The sequence below is a fragment of the Balaenoptera musculus genome, chromosome 12 (genome assembly GCF_009873245.2).
Source record: "Balaenoptera musculus isolate JJ_BM4_2016_0621 chromosome 12, mBalMus1.pri.v3, whole genome shotgun sequence".
Classification (NCBI taxonomy): domain Eukaryota; kingdom Metazoa; phylum Chordata; class Mammalia; order Artiodactyla; family Balaenopteridae; genus Balaenoptera; species Balaenoptera musculus.
The window spans coordinates 57,554,804-57,581,039 of NC_045796.1; the positions used below are offsets into that span (position 1 = coordinate 57,554,804).

The 26,236-nt window shown below is 33.2% G+C and overlaps 1 protein-coding gene across 5 annotated transcripts in view; it reads right to left on the reverse strand.

Moving 5' to 3' along the window:
• The window catches only part of GRIK2 (glutamate ionotropic receptor kainate type subunit 2), a 633,079-nt gene that overhangs the window by 128,701 nt on the left and 478,142 nt on the right, over positions 1 to 26,236 (reverse strand). For 4 of the 5 annotated variants that reach the window (XM_036871501.1, XM_036871502.1, XM_036871505.1 and 1 more), the window contains exon 12: positions 8,394 to 8,617. In XM_036871501.1, coding sequence (XP_036727396.1) covers positions 8,394 to 8,617 — 224 coding nt within the window. The remainder of the gene's footprint in view (positions 1 to 8,393; positions 8,618 to 26,236) is intronic. The other variant, XM_036871504.1, reaches the window with a different exon arrangement.

Here is a 26,236-nt window from a genome sequence, read left to right on the forward strand (position 1 = left end):
TTTATAAGGTAAATCTGCACATGTATGGCTTGTGTCTCCTGCTTAGATGCCCAAGTGAATGGAAATATTTTTTAAGCTTTCTTATTTGCGGTTCTAAAGAGAAAGACACACTTCTTAAGCGTAGCTAATTAGGGTGATACTTTTAAGCAATCACCTGTTATTATAAAGCAATATACCACTTACACGTAGTGCAAATATTAACTATAGCATTCTTTTAAATATTTTTAAAAAGTAGCCAATGTCTTTTTTTTTCTGAAATCTTAGAAGGAAAAGGTGGAAGATGAATTTAATGTGATAGTCAAAAAAACCAAATGATAGAAGTTCCTTTTCTAAGTCTGTTTTCTGTTTTCTTATAAATCTGTTTTCTTTTCTTAAGAACAAACTTCCTCCCTAAAATAAATTAGAATTTTAAAAGTGTAACAATAATAGCATTAAACAAAGGGTAAACATCTCTAATCTCATTTGTGAGAGGTATGGGAGCAGGGGTGATGTATACCTATTCATTCCTTAAACCATAAAAATAGTTACTGAAAAAAAGCTAATAAATTAATCTCTTCATGGTTTTCAAATTAACCTGGCTATTGTTGACATGCAGTATATATTAGTTTTCTTCCTTTTCTCTCTCAATTACTTCCTTCACATGACCCACCAGCCCACTGCAAGACTACATAGGAAAACATCAATCGGAAAGAACTCTTACACTAAAGAACTTACAGCAAAGGGACAGATTTATCCAAGTAAAAATGTTACTAATTTAGGCACCATGCTTATGATTAAAGGAAAAAAAATGATCTATTTCCTCTATATTTCTTAAGACAACTATCTTTTTGAGCATAGTACTCTCAATCATTGTACAAACATATATAGAAAGAAAGAAACAGACTCCTAGAAAATATTTCTTTCTTTACTCATTATCTTTGTTTCACTGGCTTCCTGCACAGACTCCCACTCTCCCACTGTTTCAAGGTGTATGTAAAAGCTTTGACCTCTCTTGACTAGACACTGTAGATTAAAATATTTTATAAAGAACATTGTTAAATTATTTTTAAAAGACACTGACTTTCCTGGGATAGTTTCAGATTGTGAAGACCTTTCTTAAGTGGCTGAGAAAACCCCCAAAAGTCCAAGGGGACAATTGGAAAGAGAGAAGTGCAATTTTGTTTTGATAATTAACACAGACAAAACAAGCTGGGAAGATAGTTTCTTACAAACAATTCACAGTCCTCTGCAGATATGGGAGAAGTAGCTACCGAGAAATTGCAAAATATTGAAGAGTAAGTGCATCACTTGGTGAAATTCTGGGTTCTTTTTATCTTGTTGGTTTTTTTTTAAGAGTCACCTCAAAGAATTTCTTTCTAATCGTCAAAAAAAAAAAAAAAAAGGAAAAGTAAGCAAAGAAAAAATAAAAAGAGAAACAAGCCATTCATAGTATTGTTCTTGTCCTATTAGCTTTTCAATCTGAATTAGCTAATGAGAAATGTACAAGAGACATGATAATAACTGCCAAAGAGCCACCACACTCCTTTTCCAAATCTGAACAAAGAAAAAAATTTCTTACAATGTACTGCTTCTCATCAGGAAGTGTGCATGTATGAGTGTGTGTGTGTGTGTGTGTAAAATATAACTACATGTTCCATAAAGGATTCATTAAGAACAGAGGTGTGCCATTTTTTGGTAACAAATAATAATTTAATAAAATTCAACTTCAAGTTTTTAGCATTCTCAAGTTTCTTAATGTGACTCTATATACTGTAATTTATTAAAATTAGTTTCTGTGATTTACTGAGCTAGGCATTGTGGAACTTCTAAATTGAAACAAATCATCATAGGGTGATCATAGTTCTCAGAAGCTCATTGGCCAAGATATTTATGGAATGGACACACTTGCAATGACTGGACAGAGGAAGCTATCTTGCTTCTAGGAGTCTTTGAATTCAATTCAGTGATGGAAGCAAGTAAAGGCACAGAGGCAAATAATTTATCCGTAGGATACAAAATATAAAAATGGGCTATCAAACTTCTGTTCTTACATTTATACTTAAATTTGTCCTAATAATCAAAAACATTTTTATGTGGAAAAATAATTTGGAAAGAGATGTAGAGACTTTTAAAAGATACTAAAGCATAATTATCTTTAAAATAAAATGTCAAGAAGCATTTGATTACAGAAGATTACCAAAAAATCACTTTAACTTTAAATTGTCTTTGTGTTACTCAGTTTTTATCATATCTTTTATTCTCGTAAATGTCTAGCATAATTATAAAATTGAGAAGCAGAATATGTTTATTTTCTATTATGATGACTGAGATTATCTTCTTTCCCCTATACTGATAATTTCAGTCAAAATTTCTACTGTCTCAATTGTCTAGATACCATATTCACCATAGTTGAAAATAAGTCACTGACTCAACTTAGTTTCAATTGGTTTGGTTCTACCAATTACAATAACTAAGAATTTTTTCTGGGTTACTGACTCCATCTATACTTTCAACCATGAATATTATTGGAACCATTAAAAATAAAGAGGTAAATTATTTTATAATGGGTTTACCAAATAGCAATTGTAAAAAAAAAATCTGTTAATATAGAAGTAGCCTCAACTCCTATGGAAACGTAATTTGAAAGTGCATTTAGTTTTATTCAATGTTGACTTTTAGGTCCATAATTGAGGAATTTCTTAGTATAATCAATTATAATAATCACTTTCGTAGGTGTGAAAGGCATACTAGCAGACGAGTACTATTTCAAACCAAATTTCCATTAAATTCTAGGAAAACTTCTAAATGGGAAGAGGAATAATAGATAGGATTCCCTGCAATATACTAGAGTTAAAAAAAATAAAACAAAAAAGTAAAATACATCTAAAATTATGTTATGGAGAGGTAAAACTGAATGCTTTTCTAGTAAGAGGTGGGAAAGCTGGTGGCAAAGGCATGTAACAAAATTGGCATTTCATTTCAATGTGACAACAGTCTTTTTGACAGCAGATTAGTTTAACATTGAACATCCCACCAAAAGAGTAATCCATTTCCAAGTGCATAATAACTCATTGTTGCCCTTCACCATACATTAAATGTCACCCATCATGTGACAGGAATATAAAAGCTATTGCACACTAGTCAGGAGCCGAGATCAAAGCTGTTAATGCAAGCACTTTCGACATGGTTTTCTGAACTCGGTTAAACCATCAAAAACACTATGTTTAGATCTTTACCTCTGAGCTCCAAGAGAAATACAGAATATTTTTGCAAGTATAAGGACTCTCAGTAAGGCAATATCCTTGTCATCTTGTGACCGCAGACCATGTTAGAACCAAAATGTATGTCAAGGTGGGCCTGGCAGTCACTGTAATAATAAACCCTTGAGCAGATTCTAGGGAGACTGTCCCTTGCTCCCCTGCAACCTAATCCAATAATATAATAGATGATATTCTAATATCTTAAAAACCAGGCAAAGTAATTCAATGCAAAATCATACAAGAAATTCCTATATTCTTTTTAACCTAGAAAAACTAATCTTATGTATATAACACATTGAGTATCCTTGATTTGCTATTCTTGCTAAGAAAGCCAGGTTGGTCAATATTGCTTGTCTTCTTTTACTCTTTCTCCTATATTAGGCATAATCATTTGTTCATTTAAGTAATCTAAGAAATTTCTGTAATAATTTATTACTACCAAATTTGGTATAGTATTATTTTTCTTCTCCAGAGTTTATTTGTATTTAATTTTTAAATGCCAATCTCAAAATAAAATATGCAAAGTTCTTATATGTTTAGTGAATAATTATTAAGGTTACATCAATCCTGTTGGAGGGAAATGTGTATACCATTATTCCTTTCTTTTAAGTTTGACCTTCAGTTATTCATCTTTGTATATCAAACTACTAAGGACCTTAGACCAAAATTTACATGCTAAATTTCAGAACAGCTCTGGTTGTCTTGGTGACACCTATGGCTAAAAGAAAATTTTAAATTCTCTAATATTATAGTAATTTAAATTGACTTATTTTATAAATAGGGTCTATTATATCAATATTATCTATTTTTTTTAACAAAGGAAATATTTGAAGCAAGGTGAAAAATATCTCTCATTAGTGTAAAGGGTGGGTTCCCTAAATAAGCTTTTTATATGACTAATTGCCATCCCTATACTAATATACCTAGATCAAAGGAAGAAAAGAATACAAAGAGAGGGAAAAAGATTTAGGGGTATATATGATTAAGCACAAGCCCATCATGGACAAGATTTCTTCCTAATCCTCTGTCAGCCAAGAGCTATTCTTAGAATACCTAGGATAAGGCCATTCTATATCTAGAATGCAGTACCTCAGGTTCATCTTTACTCTTAAATAAGAGTTCTCAGCTAATTCAGATAAGCATGCTGATTATGTCATTATGCTATAAACAACAATGCAACTGTTTGCAAGAGATCATGGATTATAAAACCATACCAAGACAAATAAGACAATGTATTTTTTTCTTAACACTTGCTAAAATAAATTTAGAGCATTTTCAAGTATTTCTTAGATAATCTTTTTGCTTATAAAATGAAGGTGAGGGGAAATATTAAAATGGTAACAATCATTATTTACTTTTAAATTTAATTTTAAAAACATATAATATATTAATAATTATCACTTACAAATTTATCATAAATTTAATATTGTTAATACTATGATACAGCAGATATTCAATAAGCCTCAAATCTAGTATTCTAATGATAACTAAGAATCTGCCTAATGTCTTATTTCCTTTATAGTTGTATATTTCTCTTCAGTGAAATATATGTTACAAGTCATTTTTAGATAAATATATTTAAAATACTTGTAATTCATTAAAAAACATTGGATAACTATAAAACATTTTCATGACTTTCATTCAAGGCCAGTACATATTTATTGTCAGATAAACACATTGGTTATGAGTTTATTAATGAAAAAATGTATCAAGCCATGTTTGTTCTTGGATTTAAGCATCTGGTACAATTCTCAGAACATTATAGGTAATCAGTAGATACATGTTGAATAAATTAATGAATAGATGAGGGATATAAATTAATGCATAATACTTCATGGAATCCTAATTATCCAGTGTTCACTACAGGTTCAAGAAATATTTGACTAATTGAGTGAATGATTGATGGAATAATTAAAGTAGAAACAGAAAACAAATTGAAGGTGTGTCTTGGTAGCTAAAAAGACATAGAAGATTAATTGTAACAATAATAATTGGGACAATATTAGCTGGTGACTGAAACAAAAGTAAAGTAATGCCAATTAAAAATTGTAATGATATTTAAATCATTTACTATATTTTAATTTTGAGATAAAATTTATTTTAATTCTAAGTAGATATTACATAACTTCTTAGAATTCAATATAGCATAATATCTGATAATAAATTTTGTTGTTGAAGTGGTATTATTTTAGAACTTTGTTTTCTGAATTTCAGTGAAAATAAAACAGATATCTGAGAATTTTTTAATGTAATTTGTTTCTTTTCTTTGTAATCAATAGGACAAAGAATATACATAAAGGAAATGCCATACTTATTTTGACATCAATAATGATGTTAATATGTTCATCTGTGATCTCTATATGGCATAAGACATAATCTTTTTTCATAGATAAAATAAAAATGCTACATTTATTTTGAATTGATAACAAATAATCACGATGTCATTTTGGTTAGAAAGGTAATTAAGTTCTACAATTGAAATTTAGACATTTTCCTGTCATTTGCACATCATGAACTTCTTTCACGGTAGCCAGAGTTCAATACCAGGTCAGAGTGGATTTTGCTTCTACAAAATCATTTGGTTTTGGAGGTTCAGTTTAGAATTTAAATGGACTCTACTCAAGAAACTTTCTTTTAATCTGAGTTTTAGTGTGTTTTTTAATTTGATAATATTTATACAAGATTATAATAATGTTGAGAATTGAAGAAAATATTCTGAGATAATCTGTAAAGAATTGATTTTTATATTACATATTACTTTACCAAGAATATGTAATATTATTTATTACTTAATATAGGATATCCTATATTATTTATTATTTAATAGAATATTTGTTAATTTGCCCATAAATGAAGATATTAAACTTCATTTCACATCGTTGAATAAGATGCTGAAGTAGAATCATTTTCAAATCCATTCATTTAATCACTGACAAAATTCAACAGTAATATTCTAAAATTCAAAGATCCTAAAAAATGGCACACCAGTTAATGTTATGTTCTCAGATAGAAAGACATGGATGAATTTCTTTCGAGTAAAATTAATACAGGTTATCATAATTCTACATATATTATATTATTTGATATAAAGTGAGAGTTTTAGAAATTTTTCAAAGTTAGATAAATGCATACCATATCACGTCTCTATTTGCTAATATTCTTTTAAGCTGGAAAAAAATTCAGATGTTTCAGTACCTGCTTTTGAATCTAATTTTAGAAGATTTAGGCTCAGAAAATTAGAAATAGCTAAAATTTCTAATTTGAATTTGAGGTAACACAATAGTCTCTGCTTAGGATCCCCTGGAAACTGTTATTAGAACTTAATTCAGCTTGATTGATGGCCACACAATTGCCTCACAACTGTCTCAGGACATGTTCCTCTAGGCTTTATTTATATCCTTCCTGAGAACTTTAGTTAATTTGATTAAGAGGGAACAGGTGTACCTGCAGACATCAAGAATTGTTTTTTCTATACTTCGGAATATTTATTTTTTTCTTTTTGTTCTGTGGGCAGGCTGTAGAGTTCTCTAGTCATTGAATTATTTAAGCTGTAATCTGTGAACTCACTTCTCTGCACGTATATAAAACAGGATGGCTTGTGTTAGTCACTACAAAAAAAGATGCAATTGGTCCAAAGATGCTCAAAAATGAGAAGGCTGTTTTATTTGTACAAGCTATGGAAAAAACTGGAGCTAAAAGTTTATGAACTTCATACTCCAAATTCTCATTTGGGGGGAAAAACTCTAAACTTCAAATAAAAATTTTAACTCAATCTACCATATTGCTACAAATGCTATATGCATATATGGTTCCAATACAAATTTTCAGTCAAATACAATTGATAATTTTCTGAAGGACTCATGTGTTAATATTGAACCTATTAGGTGGAAAATTATAAATCTGTATAACATTTATGTGTAAATGTATCAGAAATATCTATGTGTATAACTATAAAATGTAAACATATAAAAATATATCAAAAATATTATGCTACTTCTAAAATTGATTTTATTTATTTTTTAATTGAATAAACTAAGCGTTTTTCACTGCTTGGAAAAAAAATATGACTTCATCAAAAAAAAGTTCAAGGAAGGACAAATATCCTTAGTGATAACTGATCAGAAGACCCCACATAAATTAATTGAAAAAAGAACCCACATATTTAATACTTAATTTTGAATTTAAGGCAAAAATATTTATATTTATACATTACAAGTATTATTATCAACATGAAAAAATTATATGTAGCATTCTAATTCATCTTGGATTTAGAGCTTTCTGATATCTGATAGAATATAAAAATTCAAAGACTATAATGAGTATGTGACTTCCAAAGTCATTCAAGTAACAGTAGAGCTCTGAGCCCAGGGACAGTTTTAATCTCTTTAATTAAGGTAAAAATAAGCTAAAGCATATCAAAATAATCTATCTGTTGAAAATTTGGTAGTGAGGTAAGCATAAATGAAAAATGATTACAAATTTCCACTTCCAGAGTAACAATAAAGTAGCAAAAGCAACATATATTGAGCTATATCATAGATTTTAAAAGCCATTATAAAAATGTGTTATTTTTTCACTTAGGCATTTGAGTTTCTGATGCTATGATTGAAATATACCCTACATGTCAAAAAAAATAAGGCAATTTTTTGTGGTGATATATTCTGTGAAAAAAAAATGACAAATTTTAGGTAGAAAATCATGGTAGTCTTTTTATACTTAAAATGCTTATTTTTAATTAGCCTTTGTTTATTTGTTTTTAAAAGCCTCCTTTTAAATGTTACCACTTTGGTTTTTCTTATAACTGTTTTATTAATTCAAATAAGTAAAACATAGTGTTTTGCTACCTGGTTCAAGATAAATTTTCAAAATGAGGAAACAATTTTTATATCACTGTGAATTGAACTGTTTCTAGCTTCTTATTCAGAAGAGTAAACTCTACCACACTTATAGCTTACTGACACAGCCAGCATGCTTTCTGCCCAAAAAGGCATCAGAGTACATTTTAATAAGTTATATGACTCTTAAAAGTTCATTATTCTCCAGCACCCCATGGGAAATAAAAAGAAAAGTAACATTGATTGTGACTTTTGACAATTATTAGTTAGAAAAAGGAGGTAACAATTGCCAAAAAAATCACAAAAGTGAGCATGTTACCTGGCTATGACAAAGAGCACACAACTGACACCCAAGTAAGCCAGCAGAATATACATCCAGATATCAGGGGAGAGAGGATTCAGGAAGGAGAAGACGCCTGGGTTTGTACCATTGGGCTTGCGGTACAAAATACTTATTCCAAGTGTCATAAAGGGCTTGGAAAAGTCGATGACCTTCTCTCGAACGTAGGTAATAGCCAGTGGAGCAACTGCAAGGTCAGCTTTCTGTAGAGAGAAACACAAAAAAGGAAAAAAAAGTGTTCTAAGTCACAACAAAGTAGTAACCATATTAAACAAAACAAAGACCTTACACTCAAGAATTGTCTCAGCAACAGTCATGTTAACACTTAAAGCATTCTTAACTCTGAAGTGAAGCATCTGATTTACTCTGCTACTCATTTCTATGAGTTTCTAGATTAACAAATCAGCAGTTATTGCAAGTAGATATAGAAAGAAAAAACTGTATAGGATGAAAAACACTGAAGAAACCATTGTACATTTAGTACCTGGATTATTATGCTACTAAACCTGCTCATAATACTTTTAATTTAAACTTTAAAAACACTATCAATTATGATTTTATAAATACTTTGGTCAAATTGGAAATAATAATAACTACCTCAAATTATTTAGCTGATAATCGAGAAACATTTATTTTTCTGGTTTTAAAACTATAGAGCACAGTTAAAATGTTTTATTCTTTAAATAGTTAACATTGTGAAAATCCTCTTTTAATGTGATTTTGTTTACTGCCCCTGATTTTTGTTACTATCTCTCTAATTTGTTTTATATTATTTAAAGAAAATCCTTGCAGCCTTGCCTAAATCGCATTAGGAAATGAGTTTTTCAATTGTCACAAAGTTGCTAATTTTCCAGGTAGCTTAAAGATGTTAAATTACTAATGCTTTTCACTCACCATGTTTTAACCATCTATCAGGGATGAACTTAAGCTCTAACATATTGAAATAAATCATTACAATATTTTGAAGTAACAAAGGCATCTATTCCAACCCATGATGGGAATCTGTATTTCTGTATTTCTTTTATTTTTATAAACATATGGAGCTTTCAGAGAATATACGGAAATGCTCATGTTAAAGAACTACAGAAAGATGTACAACAGAATGAAATTGGTCCTTGGGCTTCCCTGGTGGCACAGTGGTTAAGAATCCACCTGCCGATGCAGTGGACACGGGTTTGAGCCCTGATCCAGGAAGATGCCACATGCCGTGGAGCAACTAAGCCCGTGCGCCACACTACTGAGCCCGTGTGCCACAACTACTGAAGCCCACGCACCTAGATCCCGCACTCCGCAACAAGAGAAGCCACCGCAATGAGAAGCCCATGCACAGCAAAGAAGACCCAACGCAGCCAAAAATAAATAAATAAAATAAATAAATTTATTAAAAAAAAAAAAGAATGAAATTGGTCCTCTACTGTTTCCTTGTCTCAGGGATTGTTGGAGGACTTAAGGAAGAACCTTCTCTGAGAGGCTAAGTTTGTTGACAATATTATTCTGAGTATGCGTTTGTATGCATTTGTGTGTTGCGGGTGGGTGGTGGTGGGAGATGCTTGGATAGAATATCTTTGAGAGTAGCAATGGAGAGAGAAAGATATTTCCTAACAACCAGCAAGGAAAAACAAATCTTCAGAGTCCTGGCAAGAGTACAATCATATTTCACATTCATAAGTCAAGGAATGGCAATTTAACAATAATAATTGTTCATGCTACTTGAGCATTTGCTATGCAACAGGCATTGTGCTAAGAAGGTTACTTGAATTGTTACATTTAATTCTTATGCAATACTACTGTTATTCCCATTTTTAGATAAGGAAACTGAAACCACAGAAGTTAAAAACTTGTTCATTGTCATAGAACTAATTGAGCATTGGAACCAAGGACATAAACCTAAGCTTTTGAAATCTATACCTAGAACTAACCATGTCATGCATCTCAGAAACCAGAAATGGAATCATGGAGACATCATTCATTCATTCATTCATTCATGTAGAATGAATGCAGAGATGGAAAGGGAAATATATAGAACCAAGGGCAGGAATTGATAGATTATAGTCTCAGAATTTAGATGGTCAGGTGCAGAGTTCATGCAAATAGAACATTTTCAACAAAGGAGAGATGATTTGAAAAAGTAAACAAGTTTGTTAGGAAAGGAAAGTGATAATATAAGAAACAAGGATTCCAGGAAAAAAAAAAAAAAAAAGGAAAAAATAGAGTGGTGGTTTGCTCCTGTTTTGGTGGTTGAATTCAGCATAGTTTATCATGTGCCACTTAACTTTGTAACCCACCCTCCTCCTAGGCACATGGAAAGCAAAATTTCACCACATATAAAACGTGTCAGTGAGTATGCTTTAAACTGGTAAAGTACTTTTAAATTCATAATATATATCAGCAAAAGTGAGGAAACAATTCAAGTAACATATATTAAAACAAAACTACTATATTATTCCAAAAATGTTGTTCTACAGGCATATATTAATAGGATTGACTAGACATATATCAAATTTCAAAATTTACTTAGCATTGCCTAAAAAAGTTATATTCTAATTATTAAAGGGAAAAAAACAAAAAAATTATATAGTATGCTTTCAATTATAAAAGAAATTAGTCATTTGAAACAAAAGATATAAACCCACACTTTTAACCATTTAATTAAAAAAATGTACAGACGTGAATCTGTATAAAGGAATAATATTCAGCAACATAAAGAACTGAGCTATCAAGCCATAGAAAGCCATAGAAGAACCATAAATGCAAATTGCTAAGTGAACGATGTGTATAAAAAGACTACGTACTATATAATTTCATATATATGGCATTCTGGAAAAGGCAAAACTATAAAGACAGTAAAAAGATCAGTGGTTTCCCAGTGTTCAGGGGTGGGGGAAAGTGATGAATAGGTAGGAGCACAGAACATTTTTAAGGCAGTGAAACTATCTTGCATGACACTGTAATGATGGATACATGACACTACGCATTTATCAAAATCCATAAAACTGGAAAACACAAAGAATGAACCCTAATGAAAACTATGGCCTTTAGCTAATAATAATGTATCAATAAATGTTCATCAATTGCAACAAATGTACTACACTAATGGAATCTGTTAATAATAAGAGAAATCGTAGGGAAAGGGGGTAGAATGGAAGAAGATATATAGAAACTCTATTTTCTGCACAATTTTATTATAAACCTAAAACTGCTCTTAAAAACCTATTAATTATTTTTAAATAAGAGCAGGTTGTTTTAACCACATCCTCGTTAGTAGAATTCAATGTGTTATATGTTGATTGATTAATTAATTAGAACTAGGTTGTTAACTATTAACAGTAAAACACACAAAATTTATCAAATATCAATTGTCAAAAATAAGCAGTATCTAATTGCACACCAAGTACATTTTAAAAATCCATTTACAAAATGAGATATCAGGACTATCTTGCAGCAATAAAGATGAGCACTTATTTATACATTATAGCATTATCTGTGAATAAGATTTATCTTCATTACAAATCCATTAATAATATAACTATTTTGGAATCTAATCAAGATGTTATTATATCAAAGAGGTTTATAGTGAGAGATGTGGTATTTTCCCATCAAACATCATGTTATTAAAGACAGAGCATTGGGAGAAAAGACCTTGATGGCAAAATGGAATAATCCCAGAACTTTTAAATCTATTCTTTGAAAATAGATTTAGTCACTGATTTTTTTATTTTAAAGAATAAAGTATTCCTGCATTAGAAAGAGCCAGTAGTCAGAATTGATTTTAAAAAGAAACGATTTCGGGCTTCCCTGGTGGCACAGTGGTTGAGAGTCTGCCTGCCAATGCAGGGGACACGGGTTCGAGCCCTGGTCTGGGAGGATCCCACATGCCGCGGGGCGACTAGGCCCGTGAGCCACAATTGCTGAGCCTGCGCGTCTGGAGCCTGTGCTCCGCAACAAGAGAGGCCGCGATAGTGAGAGGCCCGCGCACCGCGATGAAGAGTGGCCCCCGCTTGCCGCAACTAGAGAAAGCCCTCGCACAGAAACGAAGACCCAACACAGCCATAAATGAATGAATATATAAATAAATGAATAAATAAAAATTAAAAAAAAAAGAAACGATTTCATCGAAAGAAAAATAAGTAAATTGTTATGTATCACATGAATAGTATTGATACAAAGAAAAGGGAGAGCTCACTTCTATCACAGGACTGGTTCAGAGGAGACCATTCCAAACAATTATACTTGCATTACATCTAGAAGAAAGAGTCTGAGATGACAGAAGTCTGAATTGGGAGGGTGATAGTAGCAGGAAAAAAAGAATATCTTAGCAGTAGCTAGCATCAAATGGGTCTACTGTGGGCCAAGACTGTGTTGTATTCTTTGCCTATAATATTTCCATTAATTCTCACAACAGCTCAAATTTGTACTGTGATTTCCTTTTTTACAGATGAAAAAACCAGAATCATGAGAGTTTAAGGAAAGTATGATCCCAAAGATGACTTAACCATATTCATTTCCCACCATTTTTCTGTACAATCATTCAAATGCATCATATTCCCCTGCCCCCAAATGATCTCCCCTTTTCTCTACTATAAGACACATCTGTAAGACACATCTTATAAATCTGTAAGACACATCTCCGATTCTTTTTCTCCAATGTAGCCTTCCCTGAACATTCTGTACACATTAATTTCTCCTAAGTAAATTTTTTATGCACTTATAAACTTCACCATATAATTTAACATGTAACAATACTTTATGTTGTGTTTTTTCTGAGTTTTTCACATGTAAGTCACCTAATATGATATGAGAGATTTGAATGCACACATTGTTTCAACTGTATTATGAGAGTATAAGCACTTTGAAGCCTGAAGGCATTCTCTTCGATCAAAGCACATATCACTGAACTGAGAAAATGGTAAAGTATTCCTCCCTGGAAATTTCACAAAGATGCCTAGGCAGCAGCTATCTTATTAATTTAATAAGCATTAATTTACTATTCTATTATTCTATGTGAAACTCTTCCAAATTGTCTTATTTAGCCCTATGATCATAATCAATCTAACATCTGTAGGGTATTGGACAAAATTTGACACCAAGGAATCGCTTAGTAAATGTTTGCTGAATAACAGTTTCAATTTAACTTACTAAAATGTTCAAAGAAAATTAAAAGGAAATCACTCAGAGAATTTTAAAATTAAACTTTTTTCTGATCTTGCTCTAGAAATGAGATTTATTTGTACACTAATATAATTTCTAGTGAACTAACCATCTAGGGAGAACAGAATAATTCTCTTTATGGAATTATATAGCTAATAGCGGCCCTTTGATTAAAGTCTCATTAAAGATTAGAGAAGAATGGTAAAATTTATTGGTCTAAGTTCTAATTCCCTAATACAAAAATTAGATAACAAAGCATATCTTCGTGAATGGCACAACGACCGCAAATTTGATCATGTTGAGAAAACCTTCGTAATGAAGTCCTAAGAATCAAAGAACATATTATGTTATAATATGTGATCTGGTCAGTGAAACATCTTATGCATACTTCTGAAAGATCTTGCAATTTAACAACGGAAAGCCAGTTCTAAACATTGTTTTCTTTTCCATAATGTTGTGAAATGCTTAGTAAATAGGTAAAATAATTAAAAAGTAGTAAGTGCATATGAATAAATTGGAATATTTTAATTGATTTAGTAAAGAAATTTAAGCTAGTTAATTATGTATATTAATTTTAATATCACTTATAAGTGACAGCACTCTTTCCCAAATTCTTCACGATGTATGATGTGAACAAATGCTTTACCTCTGGGCACTTTCAGGGAAACACAGTTCACCTTCTGTACACATGGCGTACCCGCTCCACCACTATCCTCCCAGTCATACTGCCTGGACTCTTGCAGTGACCTCTTAATTGATCCCCTGCTTTCATTCTTGCCCAGTTAGTGTCTGTTTTTCATCCAAAGACCAGAGAGGTCTTTTTAGGCACATACCAGATTATCACTTCTTGCTCAGAATCTTCTACTGACTTCCAGCACACATAGAACACACATAAAACATAAGCTTATATTTGAAAAATATGCCTTATAGTTGCTTTTCACCAAACCAAGTAGTAAACACCTAGTACACAAGGCAAAGTAACATAGTCAGTTGAGTTATTAATTAAATAAGGAGAATTCTTTCACACTTGTAGGACCTGGATAGGGACAATTAAGAAAGCATTAAACACAAACAGTAGTAGATTCAGCTGCTGCTTCAGCAGCTGTCATTTTATTAATGCTTAAGTAAGCCTGCTGATAATTTCAAATGATATTGACTAAATCTACCAACCTTGCCACTAATGACAGAATAAAAAATAAACTTCTCAACTGATAATTCTTCAGAAGAGCCACAGCTCCAAAACTTTGATTTGTGTGTGTGTGTGTGGCGGGGGGTGTTTGTTTATATTTTGTTTTGTTTTGTTTCATTCCCATCCGGATCTGATTTAATTGTAAGCTCTCAATGGATGCTTTATAAATAATAATATTCCTGTACTAAAATTGTTACAATATCTCTTCTCTCACTGCAATATTTCTATGAGATTTATTTATTTTTTAATGTATTAATTGAGTTAGTTTAGCTACTTCAGAAAAAAAATAGGTTCATAGAGATTGAGGGTTTTTTTTCACATTGATAATTTCAGGAAAACTAAATTTCTATTAAAAACAATTGGAAATCATGAATATTAATACTTCAAAGTGGCATTTTGTATACCTGTTATTCGTGAGCAAAGCATTGAATGATGGTGTTTCTGACATTTTCTTTCTGGATTTTTGGTATTACAGATTTCCTAATTTTAAAATAATTAATGTCTTTTAAAATTATAGATTAAGTGAAAATATTTTATTCTGCTAAAGACAATCACCTAAATAGGAATGATATTCTATTACTTTCTACAGTTCCTATGGTTATATTTAAACATACATTAAAAACAACACAAGGAAAAAAATCCTACAATATTACTCAAAATGTTATTATGTATTCATCAAGCAAGTACTTGAGAAATGAGAGATGTTGAATCACTTCTTTGACACAAACTTATATGCAAGTTTCAAAACAGAAAACTAGAAACAATTCAACATGCTATTTAAAATATCAGGTTATTTCTTGAGCCTATAAGACATTCACACAATTCATTGTTACTGATCTCAATTTAAACAAGTAAACAAGTACTAAATAAGTAAATAAATACTAGAAGACAACCAGAAAAATGTAAATAAGTACTGATGGTTGGGTACTTGATGTCATTAAGGGATCATATTTTTTCTATGTGATAATGAGAGTGTGGCCATTTAAAAAATTTTAGTTCCTCTCTTTTAGTGATAAATACTGAAATATATGTATTATAAATGACATGATATGAAGTCTAGGATTTGCTTCAAAATAATGCAGGTGGCAAGCAAGTTTGTGGGAGTAGAGATAAAATGAAATTGGCCATGAGTTTATAATCCATGAGGCTTGGTGATGGGTACATGAAATATAACTTTACTTTCCTATTTGCACATGTTTGAAAAGTTCTATAACATCATGGTTAAAAAGTATAGAATCAAGAGTGGAAATAAATTGAGCAAAATGTTAATAATGTTTGTTCCTAGTTAGTAGAATTATGGTTGTTTATTATATTATTTCTCAATTTTATAATTTTTATTCACTGAAAATATATTTTTATTCCAGTAGGAAAGAACAACACATGTCATTTAAATATACATGTATTCTACCTTGAAGACCTTCACTAATCAAATGAAACAAAACTATGAGCAGTAAGCTAAATCCAGATAATTTTTGTGGTCATTTTATTTAAGAATGTAAAGACTGAGATACATATAAAAATTTTTATTTGACCTAAACTTACAGATTAACTTCAGTAAAAATACAGCTCTTTTTTTAATATAAATTTATTTATTTATGTATGTATGTATGTATTTATTTTTGGCTGTGTTGGGTCTTCATTGCTGCACGCGGGTTTTCTCTAGTTGCGGCGAGCAAGGGCTACTCTTCCTTGTGGTGCGCGGGCTTCTCATTGCGGTGGCTTCTCTTGTTGCAGAGCACGGGCTCTAGGCGCGCGGGTTTTAGTAGTTGTGGCATGTGGGCTCAGTAGTTGTGGCTCACAGGCTCTAGAGCGCAGGCTCCGTAGTTGTGGCACATGGGCTTAGTTGCTCCGCGGCATGTAGGATCTTCCCGGACCAGGGCTCGAACCCGTATCCCCTGCATTGGAAGGCGGATTCTTAACCACTGCGCCACCGGGGAAGTCTCCAGCTCTTTTTTGATAATAAATTATTTTAAAAATATGAAATTAGTAAATAGTTAAAGGAGTGTTTTATTTTAACTTTAATTTCTGAAAAGCAGTCAATATATTTTGTATTTTGAGGATAATGGAAAATAAGCTCCCCTTTCATAAGTATTTTAACCTGAACAATTCAGATGGAGCCTCTGATACCGAATATTAAATAACACATTGAAGAAAGTGCTAGTGTATTTCAAAGCTACGGATTCGGGCTTCCCTGGTGGCGCAGTGGTTAAGAATCTGCCTGCCAATGCAGGGCACACGGGTTCGAGCCCTAGTCTGGGAAGATCCCACATGCCGCGGAGCAACTGAGCCCGTGAGCCACAACTACTGAGCCTGCGCATCTGGAGCCTGTGCTCCGCAACAAGAGAGGCCGCGATAGTGAGAGGCCCGCGCACCACGATGAAGAGTGGCCCCCGCTTGCCGCAACTAGAGAAGGCCCTCGCACAGAAACGAAGACCCAACACAGCCAAAAATAAATAAATAAATAAATAAATTTTAAAAAAGCTACAGATTCTTATCTTTTTTATATGTCCATGTAGTTTTTCCAGAATTAAGAGGGAACAATAATCAATTTGATTATCTTTCTGTATCTGTATAAACAAAAACTTGGAACGAAGACTAAATTATAAAAGTATTAAATGCCCATGACTTCAGAAGGTAATTACTATTTCTTCACTGGTTTAAAAGTTCACATAAATATATCTCATAGTAGAGTAAAATAAGCTTCTATTTTCTCATGTGTGAAACAATATAACAGGATCTATCAATCAGTATTTACCGGTAGACTAGGCAGAGTGGGGATGAAAGATATTTAAACAGGATCCCTCCCAGAGCTTATATAAGATTCCTTGAAGCAAGAAATATCCAGAGGAATGGTAAAAACATAATGAATTGTATGAGGAAAAGATCAATGGAGTTGTTAGGAGAAAATTCATGGAATGCTTTGAGACTTAAACTATGAGCGAGAAAGACCAATATAGCAGTTAATAAGCATAGATTCTGAATTCATTAGTGACCAAAACTTTCCAATCAGCAGCCGGAATTTGTTTCCATTGTTGGAAGCCACACATAGGGGTATATTTAATCTACCAGAATCTAGCTTTCCAAAGAGCAGACTAAAACCTAGGGCACTGGCAATAGCTGGAGTCATAGCACGAGTTAGAAGAATAGCCTTGACTTCTGCCCACTAATAAGAAAGATCAAGTCCAGTTTGGGTTCTGTATGGCTAACACTGATACTGGAGAGCCACAGGACCCCAGAGGACAACACTATGTTTCAACTTGTCAGTGAACCAAGTCTAGGCATTTAGAAGAACCTCTATGAATCTAGGGCCCTGGTTAGCCAGCAGCTACTTTAAGCTGTGAAGTAGAGGATAAAATTTCCCCCAAAAGTTACCTTGTTTCATGTAAAGCCAAGATGTCACTGCTGCCTGGCTGGCTGAGTTCTAGAATATATACTATTTCCACTTGATAAGTGAAAGTTTTATGGTCTTCCCATACATTAGTTATTAAAGTCTAAGTTGGCCTACCTCAAAATAGGACTATCAGGCCATGGAGTTACAAGATTTCTGTGGATCAGGCATTCAGTTTCAACAATGGTCTAACTGCAGACTAATAGCAGCTTTTTAAAACGGTGTAGATGGTGGCCGTGTCTAGAAGGTGATGAATCCAGAACTCTGAGGGAAAACTTCAGGTACAGGACATTAACAGGCAAAAGCATCAGCCACAGAGACTTATAGCTCAAAAGGGTCACTAGGATCATGGGATTGAAAGGTACTAGGACTTTCCTATATGTAAATTTTTATGATTGGGAAGATTCCCTCTGGGCCTTAAGAAAAGATATATTATAGATGAGTTCCTTTTATTACATACAGAGGTAGAAGCAACAAATACAGTACGCTGAATTAGCCCAAAGGACCCTTAACACAATGTTGTGTTAGATTCCTTTCTCCATTGTGGATCCTGACTGAAACTGATTAGCAGAATGTGGATGACCCACGACACCAATGAGACTGGGTAGGATGGTGCCTTGGTCACCTGTATCCAACAAAGCTATATAAGTTTTCTTACCTCACCAAAGTTCTCCAATATACATGGACAGGTGTTTTTGGTCTTTAGTCCCTCTTGGAAACAGGAAGACTTTGACCCAATCTCTAATAATTCTTGTCCTTGAATAAGCTGGGATTGGAATAGAGATGGTGAGAAGGATCCAGGAGAGTGGAGGCAGAGAGCACCTCCACACCAGTAAGCAAGACTCACTGATTTTGAGTTTTGAGCAGTGTGGTGGTTGTTTGCTAGTCACTTAAAGTTTCCATGTCTAGTGCTCTATATTAGATGGCAAGATCCTCAGTCTGAAATTATCTATTTCACCAATGGAGACCCCTTAATTAAGCAGCCATAGCCATATTGTCTTTCGGCTGGAACTATCGGGGTTTTTGCATTATTTTCATGATAATATACCTTCTTCTACCTGATCAATTCACCATTTGGACAGTATACTTCAATACTACCTCCTGCTGCTTAGGCTGTAAACATTCATTAACAGCAAGATAGAGTTCCTTACTCTTTCTTCTTGCCCACCATTTGGATAAGAGCATTAGCTCCTAGATCCCAGGAATTGTTCCCATATTATCAAACCCAGCTCATGGACCCCTTGGCCTTGATCTTCTAGAAACCCATGTCTCTGTCCCTATCCCATTCTCATTGCCTATTTGCAGAAGTTCTTATAGTCTGAACACTTAAATTCCTTTGTCAGTTACAAGCATTGGAAATCAGTCTGTGGCTTGTCTTTCAATGTTTTTTCTCTCTGTATTGTTCACAGTGAGGTAAATTTATTTTTTTTTTAAAGCTATCCTATTTCTTACTCAGAGTACATTTTTGATTTAGTGGTAAATATTTTACCAAAATTCCAGCAAACCCTCAGCTATTATCTTTTCAAATACTGCTTCCTTGCAATTCTTTCCATTGTCTTCTTCTGGAACACCTACTAGATATATGATGGAGCTTCTCACCTTATCCTCCATGTCTCTTATCTCTTCTTTCACAAATTATATTTTCTCATTTTTCTGTGCTATGTGCAGATTAAATTAATCATTATTTTTAACTCACTCTCTTTTTGTGTTCAGCGTACCTTGCCTACCGAGTTTTTTTAATGATACTTTTTAATACTAGTTAAACTTTCATTATTTTTTTATTTTTCATATTTTCGTATATAATTTTTACTATACAATTTATTTTTGTATTGTATGGAATTTTAAAAGATATTTTACCTTTAGTTTTTATTTTAAAAATTTTGACAGATAGTTCTACAAAATGTATTTCAGAAGGATAAAATTCATGTTCAATTGTGGTTTTTCAATATGAACTTGCATTTTTTGTTATTTTTATCTATTTCATTCCCTCTCTCACTCTCTCATATATCCTTACAGATTCCTTTCTAGTGGTTCTATTATTTCTTTCACTCTGTGACACCTCTCTCATCTTCCAATCCATAGCAATGTTTCATAAGGGTGATTTGAGGTTCACATCCCCTGGTGATACTGGTGGTATTTTGTATCTAGTTCCAAAATAATTAGGTAACTTGACAGAGTTCTTAGTTATCTGACTGAATCTGTGCCTTTCTGTTTACCTAGGACCACAACTTTCAAATAAGCCAAAGCCTCAGGGCACCAGAATTTTCGTGGTGCTTTCACAAGTAAGGAAGCCACACCCAAAGCCCTGGTTTCAAGCAGTAAGCCTGCCTTCAGACTTAGATTTCACATAAAGCACTTTCAATCCATGGATAATTCTGACCAATAAGCCCTACTTATGGATCAGGGGCCCTGAGGCTGATAGCTTTAGTTGGGCTTACTCTGCTTATTTTGCATGGATTTTGGTTATGGGAATTAATCAAAGAGGACTCTGTCAAAGTTTGATGGTTTTACATCATCGTGACAAGAAATAAAGCAACAGGATTTTTTCCCCTAAGTCTATTATAATATGCACTCTTTCTAGCAGCAATTAAAAGATGGTTCAAAGCGGTAAAGACGGCAAAGAGTAACCTAAGAGAGGCAACAGGAAAATGAGGGAAATTTTATGGAAACCAGTGGAAAAGGATTCTTCCGAGTAGTAAGTTGAGCAAACAGCTTCTTACAGATCAAATAAGATAAAGCCTGACAAATATCTACTGGATTTAGCAACTTGGAGACATTAATAAGAGTAATTTTTGATGACATGTTAGATCAAAACCAATTATGGGTGAGATGTGAGATAGCTAGGGCCACCAATTAAAGAAGGAAATTTAAAGACGACAAGGAAGTTCACCTCAGAGGGGAAATTGAAACGTTGGGTGACAGCTGAAAGAGATTTTTTTTAAATGAGAAATGATGGTCTTTTAAAAATATAAATAGATCAGAAGAGAAAGGCCTAGATGTCTAAAGTAGAGAAAGAAAGAAACATGGGTCTAAAAATTTCTGGATAGACAAGCTAGAATGGAAAAGATGAAAAGTCCATCCTTAAGTAGGACCAATTATTCCATCAAACTTAGAAGAGGAGAGAACAAGTGCTAATGAAGCCATGATTGTAAATTTGATGGTGAGGGTTGAGGTAGGACATTCTTATCTCGTGGTATCTATTTCTCTTAGAAGCAGGACACCAGGTTTTCTGCTGTGAGTTGGAGAGGGACTGGTAGACTTGAGAAGTAGAAAGAAACTTTAAAAGCAGTGTTGCAGAATGTAAGAGAGTGTGGTGACTAGAAAGAGTTTGTAGCAGTTGTGACAGTGTTGACAGCTCATTTGAGATTACTATCAGTTTATAGTGGTTGCATTTTTCACAATGGGTTGATTTTCTCCAGCTACGTTTATTGTTCTAAGTCAGACACAGCGAAGAAGATAATGGCATAAATACAGGGTCAAGTTTTGTTACGAAACGACAGAGGAAAAATAAATTTGGTACTAGAAGGGAATGTCTCTAACAATAAGCCACAGAAACTAAGCTGGATATGGAGAAATTTGAGGAGAGGAGAGAATTAATAAATGGAAAACAAATAGATGATTAATTAACTCATAGGTTTGAGAGGGTCAAAAACAAGTGTAGTGTGGTCAAATACATTCGTAAGTAAGAAGGGAAGGAGTTGAATTGCTGAGTTATTGATCTAAGAGTTAGTGTACTTTGCGTCACAATAATGATTATGACGCAATTATAGGCATATATAAGACTTATGTGGCTAAAAGGCTCCTGGGAATGAACAACTCAAGAAGCTTAGGGTCCATGGTGATGGATGGGTCTTCTGTAAGGACACTGAATTTATCTAGAATCATAAAATCAACCATCTTAAAGTGAAAGGCTATGATCCAGTTGTTGAAGTCAACAGTGGATGAGTAACTGTGATTAAGAAGTGAGCAGAGGATAACTTAAAAAAGAGAAGGAATGGTATATCCAGAGACAGGTGCCTCAGAGAAGCATGGCTTTTCTGGAGCTTAGAGAATTCATGAACTGGGAACAGCAATGGGGAGCACAGCATTGGGGCTATTCCATTATATTTCAATTTGTCTTTTTCTGTGCACACGGTAGACTATCCTCCTTCCCTCCCACGAAGTTGAACACAGCCATATGATTTACTTTGGTCAATGGCATATAAGCAGAAGCAGTGTGCTTTCATTTCTAAGAAGAAGCTTTTAGGAGACAGTGTCCAACTCACCATGTTCCCATTCTTTCCCTGATGTGATGATCAGCCACATAGCAGTGGCTCCATCAGTTTGGGTTCTAGTGAGAAAACACGGAGCAGAGCCCTCAGCCGGCCTTTAATCTATATTCAGAGGGAGTGAGAAACAATTTCTGTAGGTATAAACTACAACCACATTCGAGTTTAGCTTGTGCTGTCTAATCCAGTCAGTCTCTTGGATCTGACCGAGCCTCTCGAGATAAGTGGGTGAGACAGAGTAGCCGTCATTGACATGGCTAAGGAGAGAGCAATTTCAGCAGCAGAGAGGCCAAACACGACAGGAAATAATCAAGGAAGAGAATGGAAATGAGGGAAGATTATTAATGATGGAGGGATAGCGATCCAGAGAGTATGGCTTGTAAGAAAGGGAAAAAGTGGTAACGTAGGTCAGAACAAAGTCAACATAGCCCAGCACGCTCTAGAAATAAAAATGCAGAAATAATCATAGACCAGATAGTCTTAGAATTTTTACAATGTCTGATAATAAACTTGTGAGGTACATTTTGTTTAAAGAATCTTTTCATGTTTAAAAAATACATTACTGAGGATACAAATTGCAGTTTTTCATGGCTTTCCACTAAATTCTGACACACACTGATTATTTTAGGATAGTGGGACCAGGTGTCAACCCTCTCTTCTTCCTTCTCTCTTGTCACATGTGTATTAGGCTAAGTAGGCAGAAACTTGACATTTGGATGGTCCCATCCCTAGATTCTGGAGGGGATGCAGACTTTTCCTTATTTGTTTACTCTATTGATAATTTCAATGGGAAATAGGGTGAATGGAAGAGGCAGTGAGATGCCTGGGTTTATGTTTTCATTCATTTCAGATAATTGCTATTATTTCTTCCAAAAAAAAAAAAAAAACTACAAATGACAGCTAGCACTTATTGAAAGCTTATAATACACCTGCCATTATTCTAATCATTTCATATGTTTCATGTCATTTAATCTTTAGCATAAAGTATATGCATTTGTCAGGACTCTTTTTTAGGTTAAAAAAAAAAAAGTGAGGCTCAGGGACTTAGGCAAGTTGCCCAAAATCACCCTTCTGATAATGAATGGAGGGGGATTTGGAAATCTGGCTGACTGCAAAGTTATTCTACTGGTTATAATTTTAAAGTTTTTTTAATACCAAAAATATATTTGATGGACTGATTATCTTTCAACATAGAATGAAAATGTATTAAGGAATAATGAATTGAAGGAGAGATTTCACTGAGGATAGCAAATGAAGCCATGATCAAATCTCCACTAAATTATCCAAGTTCATATTGATATTTAAACATGAGGAATTGTCCTTGACAACTCACTGAATCTAATTCATTCACACAATACCTATTTTTTACTCAGATATTTTTATTCCTTTAAAACTGTTCTTAATATACACATACATACATGTATACTGCTTGTATACATTAATAGACATATATACCGCATCCATATAAAAATATATATAAACATGCATGTGTATGTGGGTGTGTACTTATAATATTACACCAATTACTTTAAAAAAATTGTGAAGCTCAAGTGTACTTGTCTTAAAAAACACTTAACAATACATCATGATTTATATAGAGACAATATGAGAACATATCAGAGCACTAGTATTATTTGTATGCATATTACATATTCTGTTTTAATTAGAAAATTCAACCTTGCTTATTATGACAAACTATAACATAAATAATTTATGTAAAGAGATGCATGGGAATGAATCTATCTACGTTAGCACATACACAAAAGCAACATCATTTACTTCGGGTCTTAGAATGACCTAAAAATACTGGCTGGCAACAAGATTCATCATAATTCAAAAAATTCTTTACACCATGAAAGATTGATTTGAAAACAGAAGGACATTGGTTGTTTTGTTACTATGGCTATTCCTGGCAGTTATCCAGGGATTACAACTGTACAACCTTACAAACAGCATAGAAATTGACTGTTTTAACAAAGGGTCTCAGCAGGATCACGAGTGGTGCACATTAATTCTCACTGTGCATTGATGAGCTCTCTTTGAAATTTGCCAAGGTTTAACCAATGGCAACAGACCTCTGGCACTGTCAGATGATGTGGGCCTTGAACAGCGCTTCAGGAATGAAGTTTGTTTGTTTCTTTGTATTTGTTTTTGTAGGAAACCACATTTTAATCATTTAGAACAGTTATCAGTTCTCATTAGATCTGGAGTCTTCAGAAAGCTTGTGAAATATCAGAAAGGAATTTTTGCCACAAACGTCTTCTAAAGAAAAGGATCTAGTGTTGCTCTTAGATTAATCTTTAAGGTTATATATTTAAATCTGAAGGTAAGAAAAGGCTCTGCAAACCTTTTAATGGTATGATGAGTAGAGAAAATGTATAGGTTGGATCATATGAAACTTGTGGTATTTCATTTTAAGCTATAAAAATGACAATTTTATGTTTCAACCTAATATTACTATTTACATAATTAACTGATTTGCCTAAACATTTTTTTTTAAATTTTGACTTCTAAATACTGACTTCTGACTACAGTTTTATTTGTAATGTTGATCCCAAGGTGAGGGATCATTATATTCTATTTTAAAACATTAATTAGCTTTTTTAAGCAAGGAAAATCAAACAAAATATTTATGTGTGTGTGTGCACACATGCATGTGCATATTCCTGCACTTGATTCATCATAATTGTTGACTGATGGATTTTGTTGACCAGTGTATAACATTTTAAGAGAAAGTGATTAGAAATCATTTATACAGATTTGTATACATTGCCTTCTTTTACGATCTTGACTGGTGTTTATACAAAAACAGATTGCCTGAACACATTTTTCTGATTCACAACCCTGATCACGTTAGATCCTACAAGGCCCATTCACAATGCCACCTCCCCACAACACGATTCACATGCTTCCAATCTTACATATTCTCTCCTTGCTCTGGATTTACTCTCCATCCCTCATGTATATATTATGATACTTGATTCTTTAATCAATCTCTTACGATAATTACATATTCATATCTAGTTTCTGTACTGCATTACATATTCTAGAGGGAGGAGTCCAAGTCTAAGTCATCTCTGTGTCACTGATAGTGACTAGCACAGAGCAGTGAACGAAGCAGTCCTTAAATGAATAAATGAAATAAGTGTACTTCCAGCTTCTTGTTTAATATATTTATTCTCAAAGATATTAATCACATTGCTGTCTGTTTTATAATTCCCATGTTTTTGCTTAATAAATTAAATATTAAATTTTTAATTTTGATGTTCTCCCATTTGGGGATTGGGGTCAGGAAAATGTCATTTCCCAAAAAAATGAAATCGACAATACCAAAATCCAATATACAATGGAAGGGACTAGGTATTTGTAGGAATGTCCCACCAGACACATTTCCAGAGGATTAAATGACTGGAAGAATACTTTTAATTCAGAACAACTAAAATGAAGAAAATATGAAGCCAAAGATTTTGAGCTGACATTTGCCCGGAGGACATTGGGCAAATCCTCACCTCATAGGCTAGCGCTTAAGGTTTGATCAGTAAGAACTCAAAATCAGAGATAAGGCCTGAATCTCATGCAAAATGCAAAATGAAAGATCAGACTGGAGACTTTTGTATAAAACCAACATACTCTAGCACACTCATATTCAGTGGGTCAACTAGAATAAAGCTCATCCCACAGTTTAAGTTTTCTAAGGCCCTTGCATTGTTTTGATATTGATAGCTTGTTAAGTATGTTTGCTAAAATAGCCACTAAAATAATAAATAAAAATAAAGCTTATAAGTTTAAACTAATAGAGGAAAAAAGGAATGAGACTAAAGAAAATCCA